This window comes from Periophthalmus magnuspinnatus, chromosome 9, assembly GCF_009829125.3.
Source record: "Periophthalmus magnuspinnatus isolate fPerMag1 chromosome 9, fPerMag1.2.pri, whole genome shotgun sequence".
Lineage (NCBI taxonomy): Eukaryota > Metazoa > Chordata > Actinopteri > Gobiiformes > Gobiidae > Periophthalmus > Periophthalmus magnuspinnatus.
In genome coordinates, this window is record NC_047134.1 from 28,092,114 (window position 1) to 28,115,523 (window position 23,410).

A 23,410-nucleotide genomic window follows, 5' to 3' on the forward strand; every position below is an offset into this window, starting at 1 on the left:
CTTTTCTCACTCATTCTGCCTCTCTCTCTCTCTCCTGCCTTCCATTTCTCTCTCTCCTCCCAGTCTTTATCTCTATCCCCACATCCTTATTGCTTATTCTCTTTCTCTTCTCTGTTTTAATCTTTTCTCACTTCACCCACTCTCTCTCTCTCTCTGTCTCTCTCACTCTTTCACTCTCTCTGTTACTTTCTCACTCTTGCTCTTTTATTTTACCTGAGCTGTGTTGTCTTTTCTTCTATGAATCTGCTCAGCCTCATGCAGTGATTTTAAATACCACCAGTTCGTGTGTTATTGCTTTGCCTGGAATGCTCCACACTATGGCATTTAAATTATCCATCATTAATTTATTCAGTTATAAAAAACCCTTATGAGTGAGCTCACCTAATGCAGGGGATGTGACTGGACCTGTAACTTGGCACGGTTACACCCTTAGACTGTGTAAAGAAGTGGACTAAGTGAGTGTGACGTCACCCATTGTGTTCCATATTTGGAAGTCCGAGTATCATAGCAACCAAAGAGCCAATCCGGAGCGAGGCTGTTGAAGTTAACGCCTCTTCCTGCCCGGAACACTGGTTTAGCACAGAGCTAACGCTGTCAATCAATCCTGTTGCTAACGCCAGCGGGAGCGTCCTCAGGGAAAGGAGTGTTGGGATCTTGATTTACTGACAAAATAGAGAAATAAAAACCCCAGGATCATGTAGAGCTGGTTAATACAAAAAACTTTAACACCAAAATGAAAAGTCTGACAGCAGCAGTTACGGAAAGAGGGATGACAGTTTATCAATAGAATGCCAATTGGAGCCAAACTGGAGTCGATGGAGCTGGAAGCACGCCCGAGCTCACTTCCTATTTGGACAGTTTTAATTCTACTCAAATCTTGACTGACAGGATTCAATTTCTCATCTTCATTCTTTTCTCTCTGCTGCTTTTCACTTTCTCCATTTTCTCTTCCTCCTCCTCCTTCCTCTCCCCTGCTCCGTTCTGGGCACTGATCGGGCGCCATATTGGCCCAGGCTGGTGGTCGATGAGTTTGGCCGTGATTAGCCTCCACGCGCATACAAGCTAGCTAACACTGTGTACGGCCGTGCACTCGGACCTGTTGGTTGGCCTGTAGATTGCAGATTGGGTCATCAGAAGTGCTCGGAAAGGGCTGGTTAGGCTTCCCGGTCACAGCGTGGCGTTGGCCGTGCCCGGTGCCAGGATTGCCGTAGTCGTGCTGAGAACGAGAGGTCCTGTGGCGTTACACTCCTCAACACGGACAAGCTCAAGTACAGAGCGGGAATGGAGGGTCAGGGGTACGAGCGGTGGGCGGGGTCAGAACATTAGACAGAAAACATGAACACCCTCCAATGGGTTCTTTATAAATATATTAATATGATCGCAGTTGGACGTATTTCTTGCTGTTTTTAAAGGTAATAGTAGTAACATGCGCTTCTACTGCTTTAAAAACATTGTATTATTTTACAAACTGGTCTTTGTCGTAGGATCTGGCCACCCATTCTTTGGATAATTCCTGGTTGGATAACATTTGCCCTTCATTTTTGGTCACTACAATGACATATTTGTGAGAGTTACAATAATTAAAGGTGCGTCATGTAACTTTTCTGGCCTCTGCTTGTCTCCATGGAGATGTCTGGGTATCCACTAGTCGTCCAGGTATGTTCCAACGCAAAAGAAAAAATTGAAATCTGTAAAAGTGGACAAACATTCTTCGGAGTGAATGTTTCGTTTCCTTAAAGATGTTATTGCATTAAACTTGTCTCAGTATGTCACCAGATCTAGTTATAGGTCAGATCTGTGGAGAGGCAGCCTCACTGACAGTTAACTGTATGTATGTTTTTCAAGGTACTACAATTAAAACACTACTACAATTCAAGGTACTACACTTAAAACACTACTACAATTCAAGGTACTACAATTAAAACACTACTACAATTCAAGGTACTACAATTAAAACACTACTACAATTCAAGGTACTACACTTAAAACACTACTACAATTCAAGGTACTACACTTAAAACACTACTACAGTTCAAGGTACTACACTTAAAACACTACTACAATTCAAGGTACTACACTTAAAACACTACTACAATTCAAGGTACTACACTTAAAACACTACTACAATTCATGGTACTACAATTAAAACACTACTACAATTCAAGGTACTGCAATTAAAACACTACTACAATTCAAGGTACTACACTTAAAACACTACTACAATTCAAGGTACTACAATTAAAACACTACTACAATTCAAGGTACTGCAATTAAAACACTACTACAATTCAAGGTACTGCAATTAAAACACTACTACAATTCAAGGTACTGCAATTAAAACACTACTACAATTCAAGGTACTGCAATTAAAACACTACTACAATTCAAGGTACTACACTTAAAACACTACTACAATTCAAGGTACTACACTTAAAACACTACTACAATTCAAGGTACTACAATTAAAACTCCTGTTATTGAATAAATGGACGATAGATACGCTTAATGCCATAAAGGGGAACATTTACATAACATAACATTTCCATAAAGGCAAGACGCCCAACCAGAAAAAAGTTACACAAGACATCTTTACAAGAAAAAAAGCAGCCAAAAAGCAGCACATTTATGAATACCATGATTGTTGACGCCGCAAACAAACTCTTTTGATAACTCACAATGTGGAAAGTTGTATTTGTTCAAACTTTCAGAAAACAATCATTTTACAATCAGATTTTTACATTTGGTGTTTTCATCTTGCTTCTATAGTTTGTCTCAGTTGCTTGTAAAATGCTCACAATTACTACGCCAGCTATCATCACAATAATCTGTAGAATCGATTCAAACCTGAAATCCTCTCATGGCAAACCGTTTCTTCTGCGTCTTAAGACTTCTATCGAGCACTTTAAGTTCCAATCTGTCAGAGCAATTTTATCCTGTAACCTTTTAGAAGAAAGCAAATATTGACTTTTCATTTCAAAAATCCAAACTTTAGCATTTATGAGAAGTGAGGTTATGAGTCACTGATTTTCTCTGTCAAATCTCTTTGTTTCTCCATCTCCGCTCTCAGTCAAAGAAACAAATCATATTTACTTTTCGGGATTTGGCTCGAACAATTGATCTTAGAAGTTGCAGTGACTCAGTTTGATCGGTTCGACATCCAAAAGTGAATAACTGAAGGGGCTGTGCTCACATGACGTCACCACATTTTAAGCTGGAGGAGTCAAACTTCTGTGTATCTGTCAGATTGTAGTTTTGTTGACCTGGTTTATGGTTAATTTCTCTGTAATTACTAGGCCTATCCACATCCAATTAACACATTAAATTAACTAAAGTGGACTATTTTGAGGGAGGAAGTCTGGGAACCCCTGCTGCTCCTGCGACCCAGCCCCGGATACACGGAAGAAAGTGGATGGAAATTTTTTTTTCTTTTCCATTACATCTATTGAAATGACTTAAAACTTAAAATTCATATGACTGGTCGGTGAAACCCCCGAGTCCAGTGTGAATAAACGTGGATTTCTTGTTTAGTTATGCCTCTCAAAAACAGTGAGTCACCTATTAGAGTTGACACAAGATGAATTTTTTGTGTTACAGTTATTTTGAGAAGTAATACCACGATTTTTCAGTTTCTCAAGATTATTGACACTGTGACCAAACAACACAGAAATCCTCATTCACGTGGTCGAATTGAAAATCGTTCCTGTCTGTGTTTGTGTAACCCTCAGTTGTCCAGGTGTGATCCACAGCAAAAGAAATTAGGGGCCTGAACGATTATGTAAAAACTCAGGCACAGGTCACACTTACTGCAGAACAACAGACCTAGCCAATAAACAGAAACTGTAAACAAACTGGTGTTTTTACTTCCAGTGTAGTTAGTTCCTCTCTTCAGACAGATATAAGGCAGTGTCCACCAAAAATCTGACCAGACCCGAAGAAGCAGCTTGGATGAGCAGTGAAACATCTTCACTCTAAAACTTTTGTCCAGTTGACAGAATTGAATTTTTGCTTTTGCACTCCCTTATGTGTCCCGTTTGTGAAACTTTCTGAATGATAAAGTAAAGTGACAGCTACATAAAACAATACACATTTACCATACTTTTTTTCATAGTTTGGCCGGGGGTGCGACTTATACTCAGATGCGATTTATATGTGGAATATATAGGTGTTTTTCTTCATTTTTATGCATTTTTTTTGGTTGGTGCAACTTATAGTCCGGTGCGAGTTATACTCCGGAAAATACAGTAATTCAAATTTTTTGAACACAGATTGAATTGAAATGACTTCTTTTGGCTTCTATTATTCTCACAATTATTTTTCTGAATTTTTTAAACGAAAATTATGTGACCCGTAAAAATTATTATCAATCAACTAAACCTTTTTTGTTTGATAATGTCTCTCAAAAACAGTGAATCACTCATGTATTTGTGTAGGGCACTGCCCCTAATACTACACCATCAAATTCTACAATGTCATGAACCAACCCTTGAACACAGCCTGTGGATAAAACATGTTTGCCCTTAAAGTGGCTCGGGGCCAAATCAGTGCTTTCAGCTTTATTGCTGCGTTTCAGGCGACACCACAACGTTCTATAGGCCTAGAATATTTGATACAGATGAAGAACAGCTAAATAATAACTGTAAAAGGTCCAATTTTACACTATTCTCTGATCTCTGTTATAATGTTGTTTCTTTGTCACAAACATACCTGAAGTTATGTTTTGTTTCATTCACACATGTTTAACACACAAACCCTGCATATTTAGTTCTTCTCTCAACAGAAAACACTTTGTTCCACCTTGTGATGTCATGGAAGTGCTTCGCTGTGTTTTTAAACTCCATACACTTTCACTAGAATCATTTGGATCATTTCAGCCCCGGAATTGCCAATCTCTACTCAACAAAAAGTAAAAGGAAGCAGTTAACTTGAAAAGTACACCTTCATGACATCACAAGGTGGAACAGGGCATTTTGAGCTTTGGAGATGTAGACAGACTAATAATAAAGGGTTAGACATACATGAGTGAATGAAACAAAATGGGTAACAACATTATAACATGACTTAAAGCTCACAAGAGTCAGTTTTGTGTAATATAAAACCTTTAAAATGCAGATTTTCATTGTAATACTGTGAGTTCTTGGATCTTGAAATGACACCATAACACAGGTTCAGCATTTCTAAATTTTACTTTTACATACTTCTTACAATATAATCAAATTTGGCTCTTACCCCCACCTGGGAGTATGACATCACCACATTTTAAAATCTGAAAACCATCATTTGTTGAAACTAACAACCAGCATTAGTCTACGTGAAGTACAGCCATCTTGACACCCTCCTGGCACTTTGCTCGCTGCTGGAGAGGAGTTCAAATATCGCGAAATACAGAAATGCACGTTGGTTGAATTTAGGCTAAAGCTTCATTAATTCATGACTGAAGACACGACAATGAGAGAAAACAGATGAACTGACTTGGTTGTGTTTAGTTTTGTTCTTGCTGAAATCTGCTCATACATATGCTGCTAGTGTTCCCATGTATCTCGCCCATTGTCCCCAAAATAACATCCAGGATTAAGATGATGAGTTCCAGAGGGTGTATTTGTACTTTCATGCATAGGTCCACGGGCAGAAGACAAAGGGAGAAAGAAAGGCTCAAGAAGACATTGTAATCAAATAAAAATTATGATTTGAGTTGATGCCATTATCAAAGCACAAAGGCTTTGATTATTAATCTAGAGAACAAAATATCTAGTGTGTTTAATGCTGTTTTTTCCGATTCGGGAATGTGATGATGTCATACTCCCAGGTGGGGCGCAAGAGACAGAAGCACGCTAGCTAGTTCAATGCGTCTCAAAGCTAACAGTTACTTTTATTAAAATCGGGAAACATAAAATAAACAAACTGTCCACTGTCTACTTTCTGATCTTTAAATATGTATTCATTTTTACACGACTTAGCAAAAAACTCATAGAGATCAAATTGGACAGGAAGTAGTGACGCTAACAGTGTAGCTGCCGATCGCTATTGTGCACAGAGCCAATTGATTACACTGTACATTATCTAAAAGTAAAGTAAATTCGCAAATATTTAACCTGATTATTTCTGTTTTAACAATATCCGTTTTAGCTGCCCTCCATTTTAGATGTATTAAATATCATTGGCCCAGTGTGATGTCATCTGAAACGCCGTAATGGAAAACTTTAGCTGTATTTGTAGTTTAGACAAACATCTTCTAAAATGCATGAGTTTCTTCTATTAGTTTATCAGCTCATATTTCAGTTTTCTCTTAATGCTCCTGGAGTTGTTTGCCATGTCCGCTCTGAACAGAATCCTACTTTTGAAACATATATGGCCAATCTAATAGCTATTGCCGCTCCTCAGAGAAAACACAATTGCTGAGTTTCGGACGTAACAAGATTCTTCTAGATTCTTTATTGATTCAGATTGCAGATTTGTCGACTTTATGGTTTATGGTTAATATCTCTGCAATTACTGGGCCTGTCCACATGAAACAAAAACTGGCACAAAGTTCATCGTCTTCTCTGTCAGTGTAAAGTAGCAAAAGTCAAATGGTTTTATCACAGTAGTTTCAGAAAGTGGTGCAACTCTAAAGACGTCATTCTTGTCAGTTGAAAGGACTTAAAGCCTTTAGATTAAATGACAAGTTTTGTGGTTTTCTAATTTGGATATTTTTATATATACAGCAATTTGAGGACTTTTTCGCATTCAAAAGATAAAATATTTTGTTTTAAACTGTGCATTGCTATGACAACAGGCCTAATTTTTCATCATTCTGAAACCTATGGATAGACCCTTGCCGTAGACTGTATAAAGACGCGGACTAAGTGTTTAGCTCCAGTCAAATGAAGCTCGTTGAGGCTAGCAGTTATAGGAGCGAATTTAGAGCTGAGTTCCATATTTAGAATTCCCAATCGTGAGTATCATGGCAACCAAAGAGCCAATCCGGGGCAGACGCTTAGCAATGCTGTCAATCAAACTTTTTTCTAACACTACTGGGACTGGTCCGTTATTAATGTTCATATCTTTATTTACAGACACAATAGTGAAATAAAAACACCAGGATCATGTAGAGCGGGTTAATACGAACATCTTAAGACCAAAACAATGAGCATCAATGACGGCAGCAGTTATGAAAAGATGGGCGACACTTTTTCAGGAGAAAGTGAGTCAGTGGAGCCGGAAGCGCATTTTGTCCATTTTACCATGAACAGAATCCTACTTTTGAAACATATATGGCTATTCTAATATACGTCCATCTGAAACTATGACGCCATTAAATTGTTGAATTCTAAAACTACCTTTTTTTTTCCAAAATCATACAACCCCATTAGAAAGACTCGGAGGACGACCTGAAAATAAAGCGTGTGGTGTTTGACAGATGCAGACATCAGATATGGAACAGAGGACGGGGCTGGAGGCAGTACAAGAGCCCAGTGTTCTGATGAAAGCTGAGGTGTACCATTGGCCTTGAGACAGCAGAGCGTTTGATTGTGTGCACAAGACTTAGCACAGCGCTTCATGTAGGAGAGCCCAGCCAGCGCCCACTGCTGGTAAATATTTAATGACTGCTTCAGAGGACAGAGAAACACAAGATTTGAGATGTTTAAACTCTCTTTTTTATGGTGTTAAGCTTCGCAAGCAAGATTTTCAATGTTTTTTTACTTATATTATTGTGGTAACGTAACAGGAAATAGGCAGGGATGTAGGGCTGCTAGCATCCTTTCTTTGCAATGATGATTTTTAAGTGCTTAAAGGTACATTCTGGAGAGGGGATGTCACTGGCATGATTCTATCTAGACAGAAAATTAAAAACTACTCTTTGGAACATTCTGGAGATGAGTATGAGTCATGTTTGTGGGGATGCAAGCCCACACAGAGTAAGGATGCATGTTTTTTAGTGCAAAATAAAGAAACCAACATGAAAACAAACTAAAAAACGTTTTCTGCAAATATCTTAAAGGTTCTATAGTATGGGAAAACAGACTCTTGTGAGCTTTAGATAGTGTTATAATGTTGTTACCTCCTCAAAAACATATCTGAAGTTGTGTTTTATTTAATTCACAATCAGTACCTCCAAAAATCAAAATGCTGTGTTCCATTTTGTGATGTCATGAAGTGGCAGTTTTTAAGTTAACAGCTACTGTTTATCTTTAGTTCAGCAGAGATTGGCAATTCCAGGGCTGAAATTATCCAAATGATTCTAGTGAAGGTGTATGGAGTTTCGAAACACAGTGAAGCACTTCCTATATTACCACATGACATCACAAGGTGGAAGTGTGGAGTGTTTTGAGAGAAGAACTCAGCCTAAATATGCAGGATTTGTGTGTTAAATGTGTGTTTGCAGGTCTGTTTTTGATGAGAAAGCAACATTATAACATAAATCAGAAAATAGCTTAACATAGGCCCTTGAAAGTGATGCATTTTTCCCCCTTTTTCGTTGTTTACTTTCGGTGTTGATGCTGAAATGTATTTATATTTCATCCAGTAGAGTTTTGCTTTGTTTCCATAGTGATACAAAGTGAATTTTCCTTCTGTAACACAAGGTAAAAACTCAGCCAACACTTGAATGTGGTCTGACTGATGGCTTAAAGAAGTGGCAGTGACACGAATAGGCCGACTATAAGCACCTCCAGTTTAGCTGCATATTACGAGCTGCTCCGAGGTCAGACAACATAATGAAATAAATCTACCTCCCTCTCTTTCTCCCTCCCTCCCTCGTTCCTCTCCTCTCTTTTCTCTCTGTTCAAAAGTCTGGGACAGTTCATAGTAAACTTTAAAGGGGACGTTTCGGGCTTTTTAGTGTCTCTTTTATGCAAACTCGTCTATTACTTTGCCGTGTTTTCATTGGCTCATAAAGGCTGTGTCTGCAGAATAAATCATTGTGGTTTACCTGGATTGAGGTGTGTGCTTATACAGACTCTCTACCTCTCTCTAACTCACACCTCTTTCTTTCCTCTATCTTTCCCTCTCCCTCTCTTGCACTCTCTCTCCTTCTCTCAGTATTGCTCTTTCCCCCTCCTCTCTCTCCCACTCTCCTTTCTCTTACTCTTATACTTACGTTCTTCCTTACTTTCTCGTTCTCCCCCTTTCATTCCCCCTCTTTTCTCTTTACTGTTGCCTCTTTTTGTTCTCTCTCTCCCTTCATACACCCTCCTTCCCTCTCTCTCTCCCTTCCTCTGACTCATTCACTGCTGTCTTTCTTGCTTTCTCTGCCTCTGATCGATCTAGCTCATCTTCCTTTTTCCATACTCCCTTGCTCTATATTTCACTTCTGTCCCTTCATCCCTCTCTACTTTCTCTGTAACTCGTACCTCCTTCCTTCCTCTATCTTTTCCTCTCCCTCTCTTGCACTCTCCCCCTCCCTCCTTCTCTCAATATCCCTCTCTCTCACACATATTTACTTTCCCTTCCCTTCCTCTCTCTCCCTCCTCTGCCTCTCTCTCACACTCTCATTTTCTCTTATACTATGTACTTTCTTCCTTACTTTCTCGTTCTCTCCCTTTCATTCCCCTTCTTTTCCCCTTACTGTCGCCTCTTTCTGTTCTCACCCTTCTCCCCTCTCTCTCTTTCCCTCCCTCTGACTCATTCACTGCTCTCTTTCTTACTTTCCCTTCCTCTGATCAGTCTAGCTCATCTTCCTTTTTCCCTACTCTCTCTATTTTACGCTTACCGTCGCTTTCTGTTCTCTCTCTCCCCTCTCACCCTCCCTCCTTCCCTCTCTCATTCACTACTCTCTTTTTCCCTCTATACCCTCCTCCTTACCCTCTTTTATTTAATCCCCCCTTTCCATGCTCTTTCTTTTACCCCCTCTTTTCATTTTCTCTCTACGTCTTCCCGTTCTGTGCCCCTCTTTCTCTTCTCCCTATCTATCTCGTATTCCCCTCTTCCCCTACTCCCTTGAACTATTTCACCCTTCTATTACACTGTCTCTCTATCTACCCCTCTCTTCTATTTTCTGTCTATCTCCATGTTCCCTTATCTCTCTACCTCTCTCATCTCCCTCTCTCTACCCAACCCATATCTTTCTCTCTCTCACGACTCCTCTCTCTCTCTCCATTCTCCCCTCTTTTTCTCCTTTCTCTCCCTCCCTCATCCCTCCCTCTGTACTTGAGGAAGGACTGCTGACTTTGTAAATGAGGACATGCTTTTCCCTCTCCACCTCTTTCTCTCCCTCCTTTATCCCCCATCCCCTCATTCCTCTGTATTTGTTTTACTTCATAGTAGCGCTGTACTTGACCTGTTTCACACGTCCTCTTGTTGCCAGATCTGCCCTACTTTCCCTCTCGTTTGATTCATTACATTTGCATACATCTTCCAAATATTTGTTGCTCTGTTTAGTGAGCACTGCCCCTTCGATTCCCGGCATATGTCTCCTCAAACGTCTCTTTGTAGCTGCCGTCCCGTTATCGCGTTCAAAGTTCCATCGCTTGCCAAAAACTATTTGCTTGTTTTCGTTTTGTTGCCACACCTTCTGTTCTTTTCTCAGTAGTTTGGAGGTGCAAAGTAAAGCCATTTGCGAGTTCGCTCAGTTAGGTCTAATTAACCCACACAAATGAATACAGTAGCAAATCTTTCTCCATCCCTAGCGGCGAAAGGAAAAAAAGCGAAAGAATATTGGCATATGTTTCTTAAACAGAGACATATTGTGCAAAATTGAGTTTTCAAAGCTTTTTTTTCATGTTATAACTGTTTTCTGGTTCATTTGGACTGATTCATGCATGTTTGTGTTAATGTTATACTATAATTCAGACTTTACTTTGATACTAAGGAATATACTCAATACTCGATGTGGATTTCCATACCATCCATCCATCCATCCATTTTCTTCCGCTTATCCGGGGCCGGGTCGCGGGGGCAGCAGTCTAAGCAGGGACTCCCAGACTTCCCTCACCCCGGACACGTCCTCCAGCTCCTCCGGTGGGACCCCAAGGCGTTCCCAGGCCAGCCGAGAGACATAGTCCCTCCAGCGTGTCCTGGGTCTTCCCCGGGGCCTCCTCCCGGTGGGACATGCCCAGAACACCTCCCTAGGGAGGCGTCCAGGAGGCATCCTGAGCAGATGCCCGAGCCACCTCAGCTGGTTCCTCTCAACGTGTAGGAGCAGCGGCTCTACTCCGAGCTCCTCCCGTGTGACCGAGCTCCTCACCCTATCCCTAAGGGTGCGCCCGGCCACTCTGCGGAGGAAGCCCATTTCAGCCGCTTGTATCCGCGATCTTGTCCTTTCGGTCATTACCCAAAGCTCATGACCATAGGTGAGGGTAGGAACGTAGATTGACCGGTAAATCGAGAGCTTCGCCTTCCGGCTCAGCTCCTTCTTTACCACAACGGACCGATACAGCGACCGCATCACTGCAGACGCTGCACCGATCCGCCTGTCAATCTCACGCTCCATCCTTCCCTCACTCGTGAACAAGACCCCGAGATACTTGAACTCCTCCACTTGGGGCAGAGACTCACCACCCACCCGGAGAGAGCAAACCACCTTTTTCCGGTCGAGAACCATGGCCTCGGATTTGGAGGAGCTGATTCTCATCCCAGCCGCTTCACACTCGGCTGCAAACCGCCCCAGTGCCAGCTGCAGGTCCTGGCTCGAAGAAGCCATCAAGACAACATCATCTGCAAACAGCAGAGATGAAATCCTGTGGTTCCCAAACCAGGCCCCCTCCGGCCCCTGGCTGCGCCTAGAAATTCTGTCCATAAATATAATGAACAGAACCGGTGACAAAGGGCAGCCCTGGCGGAGTCCAACATGCACTGGGAACAGGTCTGACTTACTGCCGGCAATGCGAACACAGCTCCTGCTCCGGTCATACAGGGACCGGACAGCCCTTAGCAAAGTCCATACCATGAGTCTTTATTTAGACAATGGAATGTGATTTTCAGCATTAAATTGTAGTGTTTTATATTACAGTGTGGCCTTATATCTGTGTAATCCCTCAGTCGTCCAGGCGTAGTGGTCCATGGGCATATACTCGTCTATGTGGCCTCATTGGGAACTGCAACACAGAAATCAGTGAACTTGTTTCTTTTATTAAGTTGTTTTAGATCAATACTGCGATTTAAAATGTCTGAAATACAACACGGTGATCCACGGGTGTCATAGATTATAACTAGACAGCAGACAAAAGCACAATATGTCTTCTTTAATTGTCAAACATCTCCATGAGCTCGTGTAGTGTTGATTCAGTGATTAGGGCCATTAGAAGCACACCGCCCTCCCCGGCTCCTTAAGTAAGATGCAGACGACATGCTGGCTCCAAAGCTGTGAACTTTTGGCTCTTCGTGTGGTCGTGTTTGAAAAGAACAGATTGGAAAAACAAGCTTCAGACAACACAACTGTGCTGCGTGCTCTCTGTGTGGGGATTGACTGGAACGTTACTTATGTGCTTTTAGACAGATTATGGGTTTACTGCTGTATGACAAAACATCTTCAACTCTGCAAACATTACCCAAATCTCCTTTTGATAAAAAAACAAAACAAAACACTGTACTATAAGAAAAATGCACTGATTATGAATATGAGTTACGCTTGCTCAATGTTTGTCCACTGATCCGAAGATTAGCGGTTCGAATCCCGCTCTCGACATAAACATCGTTGGTTGAGCGGTCAGATTCACTGGCCCACAGGTTGGCAGTGCGATTCCAGTTCCCACAGATGAATGCTGTCCTTGGGCAGGACTCTTAACCCACCTCGCCCCTTGTATCTGCGTACACTGTTGTATGAATGTGTGCGTGAATGTGTTAGTGGTTTCTTGATGTAAAGCGCTTTGATAGTTACTTCTATAACCGCAGCTGCCCCGGGGTAGACTGATGGAAGCAAGGCTGCCAATCTGTGCCATTTATAGACCCCACTGTCGACTAAATACCACACATGACATTCATTCCAGGTTATGTGTCTTGCACAAGGATACAAGAATGTGCCCGAAAAATACTGTTCTGTACTTGACCTAATCTGTGTTGCCTTTGCGCTCAATTTTTGTCTCATATTGATTTTAATTTTTTATTTTATTTTGTCATTTTGTAACATAAAAATAATTTCGGCTTTTATTCTGAGCTATATATCACAAAAATAATAACATTTCTTCCTCCAAATAATAATCATAATGGACGTAACAGCATGCTACTATAGTCAGCGGTGCTAGTTCTCTACAGTGCTGAGATCTTTCATGGCCAGCACTCCTCCTCACTCATCCCCTCGTCCCTGCCGTCCCAGACCCCCTGGCCCTGTAATACAACGTCCTCTTCTCTGGTTCATTTATATGACTTTACACAATTTATCTTTGTTACCTTCCTTGTAAAAAAAACACCTGCAAATTTATGTGTTGTTCGATCAATACAAGGTCAAAATTGCTCCCTTGTTTTTCTCTGGTTCTTAGCAACTTAGCATAGAGCCAACATCTAAACCCATGTAGTGTCTTCTGTCACTTCGAAATGCAAAAAACAGGATTAAAACAGGTAATACGAGGCAGTGTTCACAGGTTTTGTAAGTAAATAGAATGTATAAATAATTGGTAATGTTTGAAATATACAGTAAGAGTGCGAGATTTGTCTGTTAATAATGTTCATGTCGGTTGAATGCCTTCTCCAGAACCGACGTTCGACTCTCGGTTGGATTCTCCTCTCCATTCCTCTGGAGTAGATCTTATCGGGAATGCTGAGGAGTGTGATTCCCCTATAATTTGAACACACCCTTCCGTCTGACGTCAACAATGTTCTCAAAGTTTTCTTTCAATTTTTGCAAAACTATTATGTTTATAACGCATGTATTCTCCCACTAATCTAAATTATATCAACCATTCACATTCATTCTTCAGTTTGTTTGGCACATATCTGTTAGCCTTGTGTTGATTCTCATTTTAAACAGTTTGCGGTGGTGCAAAGTTATTCCTCACTTACCTTATGCGTTCATTGCATCCTAATTATTCACCACGATGAGTTTATATGCATTTCACAACTCTCACAGACCAGTGTAGAGTTTTGCCAAGACAGAAAAGCTAATGACAACTAACCTTTAATTGACCTGAAAATATCACTGCAAACTTGTCGAAAAGTTTTTAAAAGCCCAAGTAATGTGCTGCATATGGCGTTGTTGTGGGTATTTTTGTACTGTTACTATGCCACATCCATATACATGAAGGATAATTAGTCACATATTGTTTTTCTTGGTGTCGGCGATCCCTCCATCTTGTCTTTCTTCTCATATTAAACCTGATCTCTGCCTGATGGGGTTACCTCATAAAACACGGCATTTTATGAAATTAGCATTTTCTTTCATAGATAGCTCTCATTCATTCAGTACAGCTATGGATAATTACATCCCATAATCTTGAAAGGACGTAAATGACTGCTGACGGCTTTAACAGTATAATAACATTACTTTTAAAATCAATTTGCCAACACAAACACACAGGAGCATGATTACATCTTTGCTATATCGCGCGGTTGCAAATAAGATCACAACAGTCTATAGTGCTGCAGTGTGTGGTGAGGGACACGAGCAAGGTACTCTTTATCTGGTGTAGAAGGTTTCTAAGTACATATATATATGCTATCTTTTTGTTCAAGTGATAACTGTTTGCAGTGATGGACGAAACACTCAATTTTGTTAAGTAAAAGTACAGATACAGAGGTAAAAAGTACAAGTATCACATGAAAATATTTGGTTGAGTAAAGGTATTAAAGTACCTGTAAGTTGTGCATTTATTTTTGTTTACTCTGAGCCAAAGCTTGAACTCGAAAACTTTAGTCACGCTGTTACCAGGAACATAAAAATAATCGCTCAATTCATATGAAAAGTACTTTTTACTGTTCAGTCCAGTTCAAAAATATTGTGGAGTAGAAAGTACACATACCTGCTCTCAAATGTGGTGAAGTAAAAAGTATCCACTGTAAAATGTACTTAAGTAACGTACAGATACCTAAAAAATTCTACTTAAGTGCAGTACTTTACTACTTTTACTTAGTTACGTTCCACTCCTGACTGTATAGAATATCAAAACATGCTCAGTAAAATATATTGAAAAAAATACAAACAATAATAATAATTGCAATACATTCGCTGTAGAACTTCATAACTTATCCAGTCTATTTTCAAATTCAACTGCCAACCTTTTTATTAGTGGGCGAACCCTCTAACCACTGAGCCGCTGCCTCCCATAACGATAGAATCAGAATAATCGAAATTTTCCCCCAATGCCGTTTAAACCTGGATGTCTACAATAACGCCCACTTTGTAGCACGCTGAGCTTCCAACACATAATAACAGATTTTAAAGGTGCACTTTGTAACTTTTCTTGGAGGAGGCCCGAGATATGATTGCCTTGCCTGGAATGTTCCACAGTATGGCATTAACATTATCTATCAATTGCTTTGAAATACATTAAAAACAGGTCATCTTTCTGCAGATCTAAACAGTGCCTTGACCTGATGACAATACATGCACGTCTATATCGTGATAGCAAAGTTTTAATGCCACACTGAGACTTTCCAGGAAAAGCTATTACATTTCCATAGAGACAAGCAGGTGGCAGACTTTCCACCACAAAAAGGTTCCCTAGTACACCTTTAAATTAAAGGTCCTATATTACACGAAGTTGACTTGTATGAGCTTTAGGCGATGTTGTAATGTTGCTATCTCATTAAAAAAAACATACCTGGAGTTGTGTTTTGTTTCATTCACACATGTTTGAGAGACCCTTTATTATTAGTTTTTCTACATCTTCAAAGCTCAAAATGCTCTGTTCCACATTGTGATGTCATGAAGCAGTAGATTTCAAGTTAACAGCTACTTTTTACCTTTAGTTCAGTAGAGATAGGTAATTCCAGCGCTAAATTCACCCAAATGATTCTCGTGAAGGTTTATGGAGTTTAAAAACACAGTAGAGCACTTCCTGTATCACCACATGACATCACAAGGTGGAACAGAGTGTTTTGAGTTTGAGAAAAGAACTTAATATGCATGGTTTGTGCGTTAAACATGTGTGAACCAAACAAAACACAACTCCAGTTCTGTTTGTGACGAGGAAACAACATTATAACAGATCAGAAAATGGCGTAATATGAGCCTTTTGAATGTGTAAACCATAGCAAGTGTTCCAACTTTTTATTTACATTTAAGTCTATGGGGAAAAATGAATGGAAGATGTACTTTCATAACCTCCGAGTTGGCGTTCACAGCTGAGCTCCATATAAACCTGTATAACACTGAGCAGTCATCTGAAACCCTCCAATTATAAAACGCCTTGCTACATATACAGACATCTCCTGTTGACTTTACCAGTTCTCGCCGATATTGTTCTGCGTAATACATCTGCAAATGTCACCGAAGCCTCCTCTGTGTAAAATTTAGTGTTTGATCAAATGGTGCGGTTTGGGAGCGGATCTGGTTGTAGTGCTGTAGTTGAGAGGAGCAGTGTAGCGCGTGGGGACAGTGGAGATGTTGCATAAGGCAGTGTAGTGGAGTGTGAAAGGAAACAGGTGGCTTCTGTTCCTGCCTCCTCCCCATTCAGTCTGTTCTGTGCTGAGAGAGACACAGACTTTGGTGTTGGATTCAGGCTTTATACATACACGCTGTCAGAGGTACACCAGATAATGTCATAGTTTTATATAGAAAATGTGCAGAGTTTGAACATTGAGTTTGTTGCTTAAAGAAGACATTTTGTGCTTGTGTCTGCTATATAGTTACAATCCATGTCACCCGTGGATTATTATGTTTTAATTTGCAGATTTTAATGTATTGTTTATCTAAAACAACTTCATAAAAGAAACAAATGATTAAGTGATGCTGCCGAATCCTACGCCTATCACCAAAAATAAGAAAATAAAACTGGAGAACGAAGTAAGAACAGAGCAGTGGCGGTGAAAGCGGGGACTGATCGGCAATATGGCGTCTAGAAAATAAGCGATTAAAGATTGCTCGAACATGCACGAATCACTCCACATACAACTTCAAGAGGATAAATGAGAAAGAAACAACTATAACATGTTTAAAAGCTATGAAAAGTTGATTTTGCGGAATAGGTCTGCTTTAAGAAACATCAAATCGTCATTATATAATAGTTACATTTTAGCGGTTTTATTTAGTTAATTAAGCTGGAAATATCAATGCTCAGTTTTAATTTTTTAATTTGCAGCATATGATTCTGATATACACACAAATATACTCTGCTGGACATGTACATTAAACTGAACCAAGTCATTTACCCCAATATTCTGGAGGACAAAACTAATATTTGATTATTCTCATCAGGATAAAATATACCAAGATATGATTTTGTTCAATATCTTCCACCCATAAACTGTACATTTGTTCACTTACCTCCTCTAACTTTGTAGTCTTCTGTCTGAGTGCATATGCAGAGCTGTATTTGTTAGAGAGCAGGTTCTGCTTGGTTTAGAAACAATTAAAACAAGCTGCAGGAGCTGGGAAAGATCACTCTCCAAATGTCACGCAATTAACAACGTAAACTGACTACACAGCTGCTCTCTCCCCTCATCCGAGCTGTGGCTATTTCACCTGCCTTTCTTTTCTTTCTCTCTTGTGGGGTTGTCAAAAGTGTTAAAAATCAGTACTTAATCGAAACTAAAACTAGTAACGAAACTAGATACTCATTTGAGCTGGTATCGATACTAAAATAGTTGCATTTGTGTCACAGAAATGAACTTTTTCTGAATAGTTTTGGATGATTTTGAGCGTGGACGTGGACGATTCTGTTGTCTAAAGAAAGACTTAATATCATTGTGGTATTGGAATCGGTATCAAGTATCGAGTCTATTCCTCAGTATCGAAATGTAGTTTGAAATCTTAGTATCATGACAGCACTACGCTCTTGTTCCCCAAAGACAAGCTTTCTCTCTAAAGGGATCTGGAAAAACAGGTGATATAAATAAAACACTGACAGGCAAGAGACCTACTTATGTATCCATTTTTTCCCCCATGTATTTGAGCAAAATGTGTCTTATCCCAGTACAGATACACGGCCTGGCCAAAAAAAAAGTTGCCACCTGGATTTAACTAAGCTAAGGTACTGGGGTTGCTGCAGTTGGTCAGGTCTAGGTTCAGTAAGAGTCTGTGCTCAAAGAATGAGGTCAGCTGACACCTGAATATACTGAATGACCAGGTTATTCCATCAATGGATTTTTTCTTCCCTGATGGCACGGGCATATTCCAAGATGACAATGCCAGGATCCATCGGGGTCAGATTGTGAAAGAGTGGTTCAGAAGCATGAGACATCATTTTCACACATGGATTGTCCACCACAGAGTCCAGACCTTAACCCCATTGAGAATCTTTGGGATGTGCTGGAAAAGGCTTTGTGCAGCGTCAGACTCTAACATCATCAGTGCAACATCTCAGTGAAAAATTATTGCAACACTGGATGGAAATAAATCTTGTGACATTGCAGAAGCGAAATCAAAACAATGTGACAGCGAATGTGTGACGTAATTAAAGCTAAAGGTGGACCAACGAAATATTAGAGTGTGTGACCTTTTTTTTGGCCAGGCAGTGGATATTGTATAAGCAGCTCTTGAGGTAAAAATGACACCGTTGTGAGACATAGGCATGCAATTATTAAGCGTTTTACTGTCCGACAATGAGGAAGTGCACTGTTTGCATGCTAGTTGTGACAGCATTAGCATGTTGGCAAGACTCTGGCCTCTGAAATTTGTGAAAAGCACTTAGAAACTAACTAATCAGGATGCTTGGAATGCATAATGTAACTGTGGAATAACCAAACCGTTTAAAATGAACTAATTCTGTTTTTATGTTTTTTTGTTTTGTTTTTAAATCAGGTACAGCGTCTTTAAATTGCGTTTCTTTTTTTCTTGTCTTTTTTTCAGACCAATCCTCCAGGCCGGTGGTCAGGAACAGGCAGCAGCAGCAGCAACAGCAGCAGCCTGGGCCCAAGGGAACGAAGAGCGGCACGAGCTATGGCAGCACTACACGCAGGGGACCACGTTAACCAGCATGCACCTCACCACCCTCCGCACGGGCGCACCAACACTGCCAGAGAAGAGCGCCACCACCTGGCCGCCCCTTCAACCCGGAATCACACCTCAAACGCCGCTATGCTCACGTCAACGTTTCCCCCTTCGCAGCTTTCGCGCGGTCGACCGCTGGAGGTGGTGTCTTCCTCCGTGGAATCTTTAACCCAAAGCGCCTCCCTTTCCGTCGGGGCGAGAAGAGCCGACTCCCACCCCCCGGTATCCCAAATCCCACGGGCGGTCGGATCTAGCGCTTCCTCTAGCCTCCACAGTCTACACAGCCGAGGGAGCGTTTCATCATCTGACCATAGCTCCCCGCCTCCTCCCACCCCCTCCTCTTCATCCTCCTCCTCATCCTCGTTCACCGGGCGATTAGGACAGCCCCCCCGCGGCCCCCTCTCGCTGCACAGTTATAGTCGCAAAAATGTTTTCCTCCAACACTCTCTGCAGACGTCCGAACTGCAGGCGCTGACGCAGAGAGACAGTTGAGGAAACGCCGGATCAGATGTAGTTTAGCCAAACCAACGCCGACTTTTTAAGTGTCAAGTAAAAAGTGCTGCTGGTTGTGTCAGCCCCATGCGTATACAATCATACTTTAGGGGAGGAGTTAAGAGTCTGAGCGCTGTAAGAAACGAATACTTTATCTGCATCAGCTAGAACGACCTTGACAATTGAGAATAACTGTCTTGCGTAGTTGATTAGCTGTATCAATCTTGAGTAATTTGGACGATTTTAGATCCAGCGGCGGAAGAAGTACGCAGTTTTGTTACTTAAAAGTAGAAATACCGGAGCGAAAAAGTAAAAATAAACACATGTCACACATATCACATGAAAAAATCTAGTAAAAGTATTCGTACCTGTTTAAAAATGTACTTAAAGAATAAAAAGTACAAGTATTTCGCTCAGTTTTTTAAGATCTAATAAAGCCTCAAATGCGATGATGTTGATACAGATTTGAGTTGAATTTTGTTCAACTGAAACAATTGAATCGATTTTTTTTTTTCTCTTTGTGTTATTTTTTGTTTGATCAATTTATGAACTGGATAAAAAAAAAAACTCAGCCTTTTCAGCAGGTCTCAGACAATAATGAAAAACGCTTTTACTTTTCTGTCCTGCTCAAAAATTTAGTGTAGAAAGTACAGATATCTGCTCTCAAATGTAGTGAAGTGAAAGTAAAACACATCCACGTCAAAATGTACTCAAGTAAAGTACAGATACCTCAAATTTTCTACTTAAGTACAGTATGTAAAGTACTTTTACTTCATTACGCTCCACCACTGTTTGGATCGAATTACTTCGGCGGCATAGATTGCTAGATTAGATTGAAAACACAGGATTCCCACAAAATCTAATCATTAACCAGAAGATATTTAAGATGCTGCACTTGAACTACTTGATTTTACTCCAATTGTGTGATAAATATACATTCGCAAGTAGTGACCCAACAGTTAACAAGGCTGTACCACAGGCTGCTTGCAATATAGATGGCTGATTTCCCTTAAAACTTTCAATTTATGACGTATGACCCTCGTTTGTATCAGCAACTAACTAGACCAACTGACGTGATCTAAACTAGTCCAAACTACTACTAAGGTGTACTATGTAATGTTTCTGGTAGGATAATGACATCTTGCTTGCATCCATGGAGAGGTTTTTACTTTGTCTGGAATATTTCACAGTATGGCATTGCTTATTTATCCATTATTTTGTTTTTCATTTAATTACAGATGTATCATTGCCAAAAAAAAAGAAAAAGAAAAAAAGTCAGTCAAGCTGGATCACCTCTCTGCAGATGTTTGTCCCGTCGAAATGGATATATTTAATGCCATACCGTAGAACATTCTGGGCAAAGTAACAATATCTCCTTGAAGACAAATGTCAAATGTCGTACCGTTCACCCTTAAAAGTTACACAGTCCACCTTTAAACTCATTAAGTCGACAGCTCTTCTCAATCCATGTCATTTGCAGTGTTTTTTTTACAGTACACTCCACTCTTCCTCTCTTAAACGTATATTTATTTGTAAGTGCACATCAGTCTGTTTGCACCAAATGGCACTCACCCGTCGATCTGAACTCCTACGTCTTTGTCACGCTGACAGTTTGGATGTGCTTACGCCCACACACACAAAGAGCACGCTCCAGTCACACACACAACCGCCTCTGTGTGTGCCCTCCTAAATATACCCCCAATGATACAACTGCTCTGGGACTACTGCACAATCTACACCAAACAGCCAGATTAAAGGTCCTATATTACGCAAAATGGACTCCTGCGAGCTTTAAACCATGTTAGGAAGTTGTTACATCCTCAAGAACACACCCGGAGTTGTGTTTTGCTTCATTCGAGTAACTTATTGGACAGTCTACATCTCCAAAGTCCACCTTGTGATGTCATTAGTGATAGTTTTAAAGTTAATAGCTATTTTTAGGCTTAATTGAACGTCTTTACTCTACAATACCCTAGAATAAGCATGAGTTGTTGCAGTTTTGAAAATGTTTGTGTAACTTTTTCAGATGAGATTGCCAGAGAAAGTCTACAATATCTTCTGGTGCACCGAGATGCGAAGAAGTTTTAACGAGACTAAACCAATTGCTGCAGCTTCAAAGTTTGGCAATTCCAGGGCTGCAAATTATTCAAATGATCCCAGTGAAGGTGTATGTCGTAAAAAAAAACACAGTGGAGCACTTCCTGTATTGGCACGTAATGACATCACCAGGTGGAACAGAGTGTTTTCAGTTTCAGAGAGGATCTAACCCTAAATGTGCAGGGCAAAACACAAAACCAGGTATGTTTTGATGAGGAAACAACATTATAACATAGACACAAATTTTAAAAAAAAAAGCATAATATAGGCCTTTTAAACTGTTTTTACCAATCAATATATGCTGCTTATGGAGCTGAACTTGCCTGGCAAATCCAGAATGATATCCCTGTACTTTTTATGCAGAGGGATATCAGTCTGGTCACCAATCCTGCCGCACCTCGAGCCAGAACCAAACATGGCCATCCAATCAGATTTGTTTATTCCATTGGTCACCCATCATGTCTAATAAAATGCCGTTTCTCTTGATTCTGCAGAAATCCGCAATGCTTTTCAGTCCTCTGTGTTATGTTTTCCCCTTTTTCCTCCTCGTAAGCAGCTATATTTGTTTTGATACTGACAGACCATGCATGTCCCTAATCCACCTGTCAATCGAGCCCGTCTGAACTCGGGGACTATTCTGGATCCCAGGCAAGAACTACACCACTGACAGACATTTGTGCTCATTGCCAAAATTGTGATCAAGTTGGAGCGTACAGACAAAACTATCCTAATTATATTGCATGAATTTTATTATGACTTTCGAGCCACAAGAAAAACTGGATCTGACCTCACTCTAACATCCTTCAGATGCTGTGAGTGTCCCTGTACTCACTAAATAATGGTTCTGGAAGAATACTGTGCAATATAATCCAGTCACTGCACAAAATCAATGTGTCTTTGGTAGAAAAAAATAGATTTTTCACTAATTAAATGTTATATACTTACTCATTTGCTTTTGATATTGATATAATGTACTTAATGCACTCAAATGATCTATCTATCTACACTGTTCTGAGGACTGGGCACTTAAAGATCTAAAGTACTTTGTTTACATCGCGTTAAATTATTGTTTTATTCAACAATTAGATAAGCCGATCTTGGAAACGTCCTTTTTTTTAGCTATAATTTCCTCAGTGGAGCGCCCCCTATGTTTCAGAATAATAGTGCAATAAAAATACATATCAGTCAACAATATCAAATTACCCAGTTGGCTCCAGCATAATTTCCTGCTCAATTTTATATTTGTTTTCCAAAATAAAGCCACTGCTAGCATGCTAACCAAAATAGAATACTTTCTAATACTTAATGCAATGCAAGCTTATATTTTTAAGTGTGATTTTTACACACAGATGGTAAGGAACTCCCAGGCAGTTAAATAAAAAGTTACAGAGTTCTGCTTCACTATGTAACTTTTCCATGGTGATGTAATATTTTGCCAGCAATGTTCCGCAGTATGGCATTAAACATATCTATGGCACATTTACTTTATTACAGGTGTTGTTGTTCTAAAATACCTGGAAAATCATCCCTTCTCACCGTGGCAGAGTAGCTTCTACATAGATCTTACCTGTAACTGCGTCTGGTTGTGTCACACGCTTGTTTTCTTGGAGATACTTTTAATGCCAAGTGGTTCTGTGCACAGTAGCTCCCAGCAACCTCACTGTTAGCGTCACTACTTCCTGTGAAATTTGAATTTAAATAACTAAAAAACGATTTAAAGATGAGGCAGTGTAAGACGACATGTTAAACACTACACAGATAAAATGAATACTTCACCGGAGAACATGTTTGGTTCTCAGTGCTAACACTAATGCTAATTTTGAG

At 40.2% G+C, this 23,410-nt stretch overlaps 1 protein-coding gene across 1 annotated transcript in view; it reads left to right on the plus strand.

Moving 5' to 3' along the window:
* The window catches only part of ccser1 (coiled-coil serine-rich protein 1), a 219,496-nt gene extending 197,646 nt beyond the window's left edge, over positions 1-21,850 (plus strand). Inside the window, exon 14 of the mRNA XM_055223972.1 lies at positions 18,857-21,850. Coding sequence (XP_055079947.1) covers positions 18,857-19,489 — 633 coding nt within the window. The 3' untranslated portion in view covers positions 19,490-21,850. The remainder of the gene's footprint in view (positions 1-18,856) is intronic.
* The last annotated feature ends 1,560 nt before the right edge of the window (positions 21,851-23,410 follow it).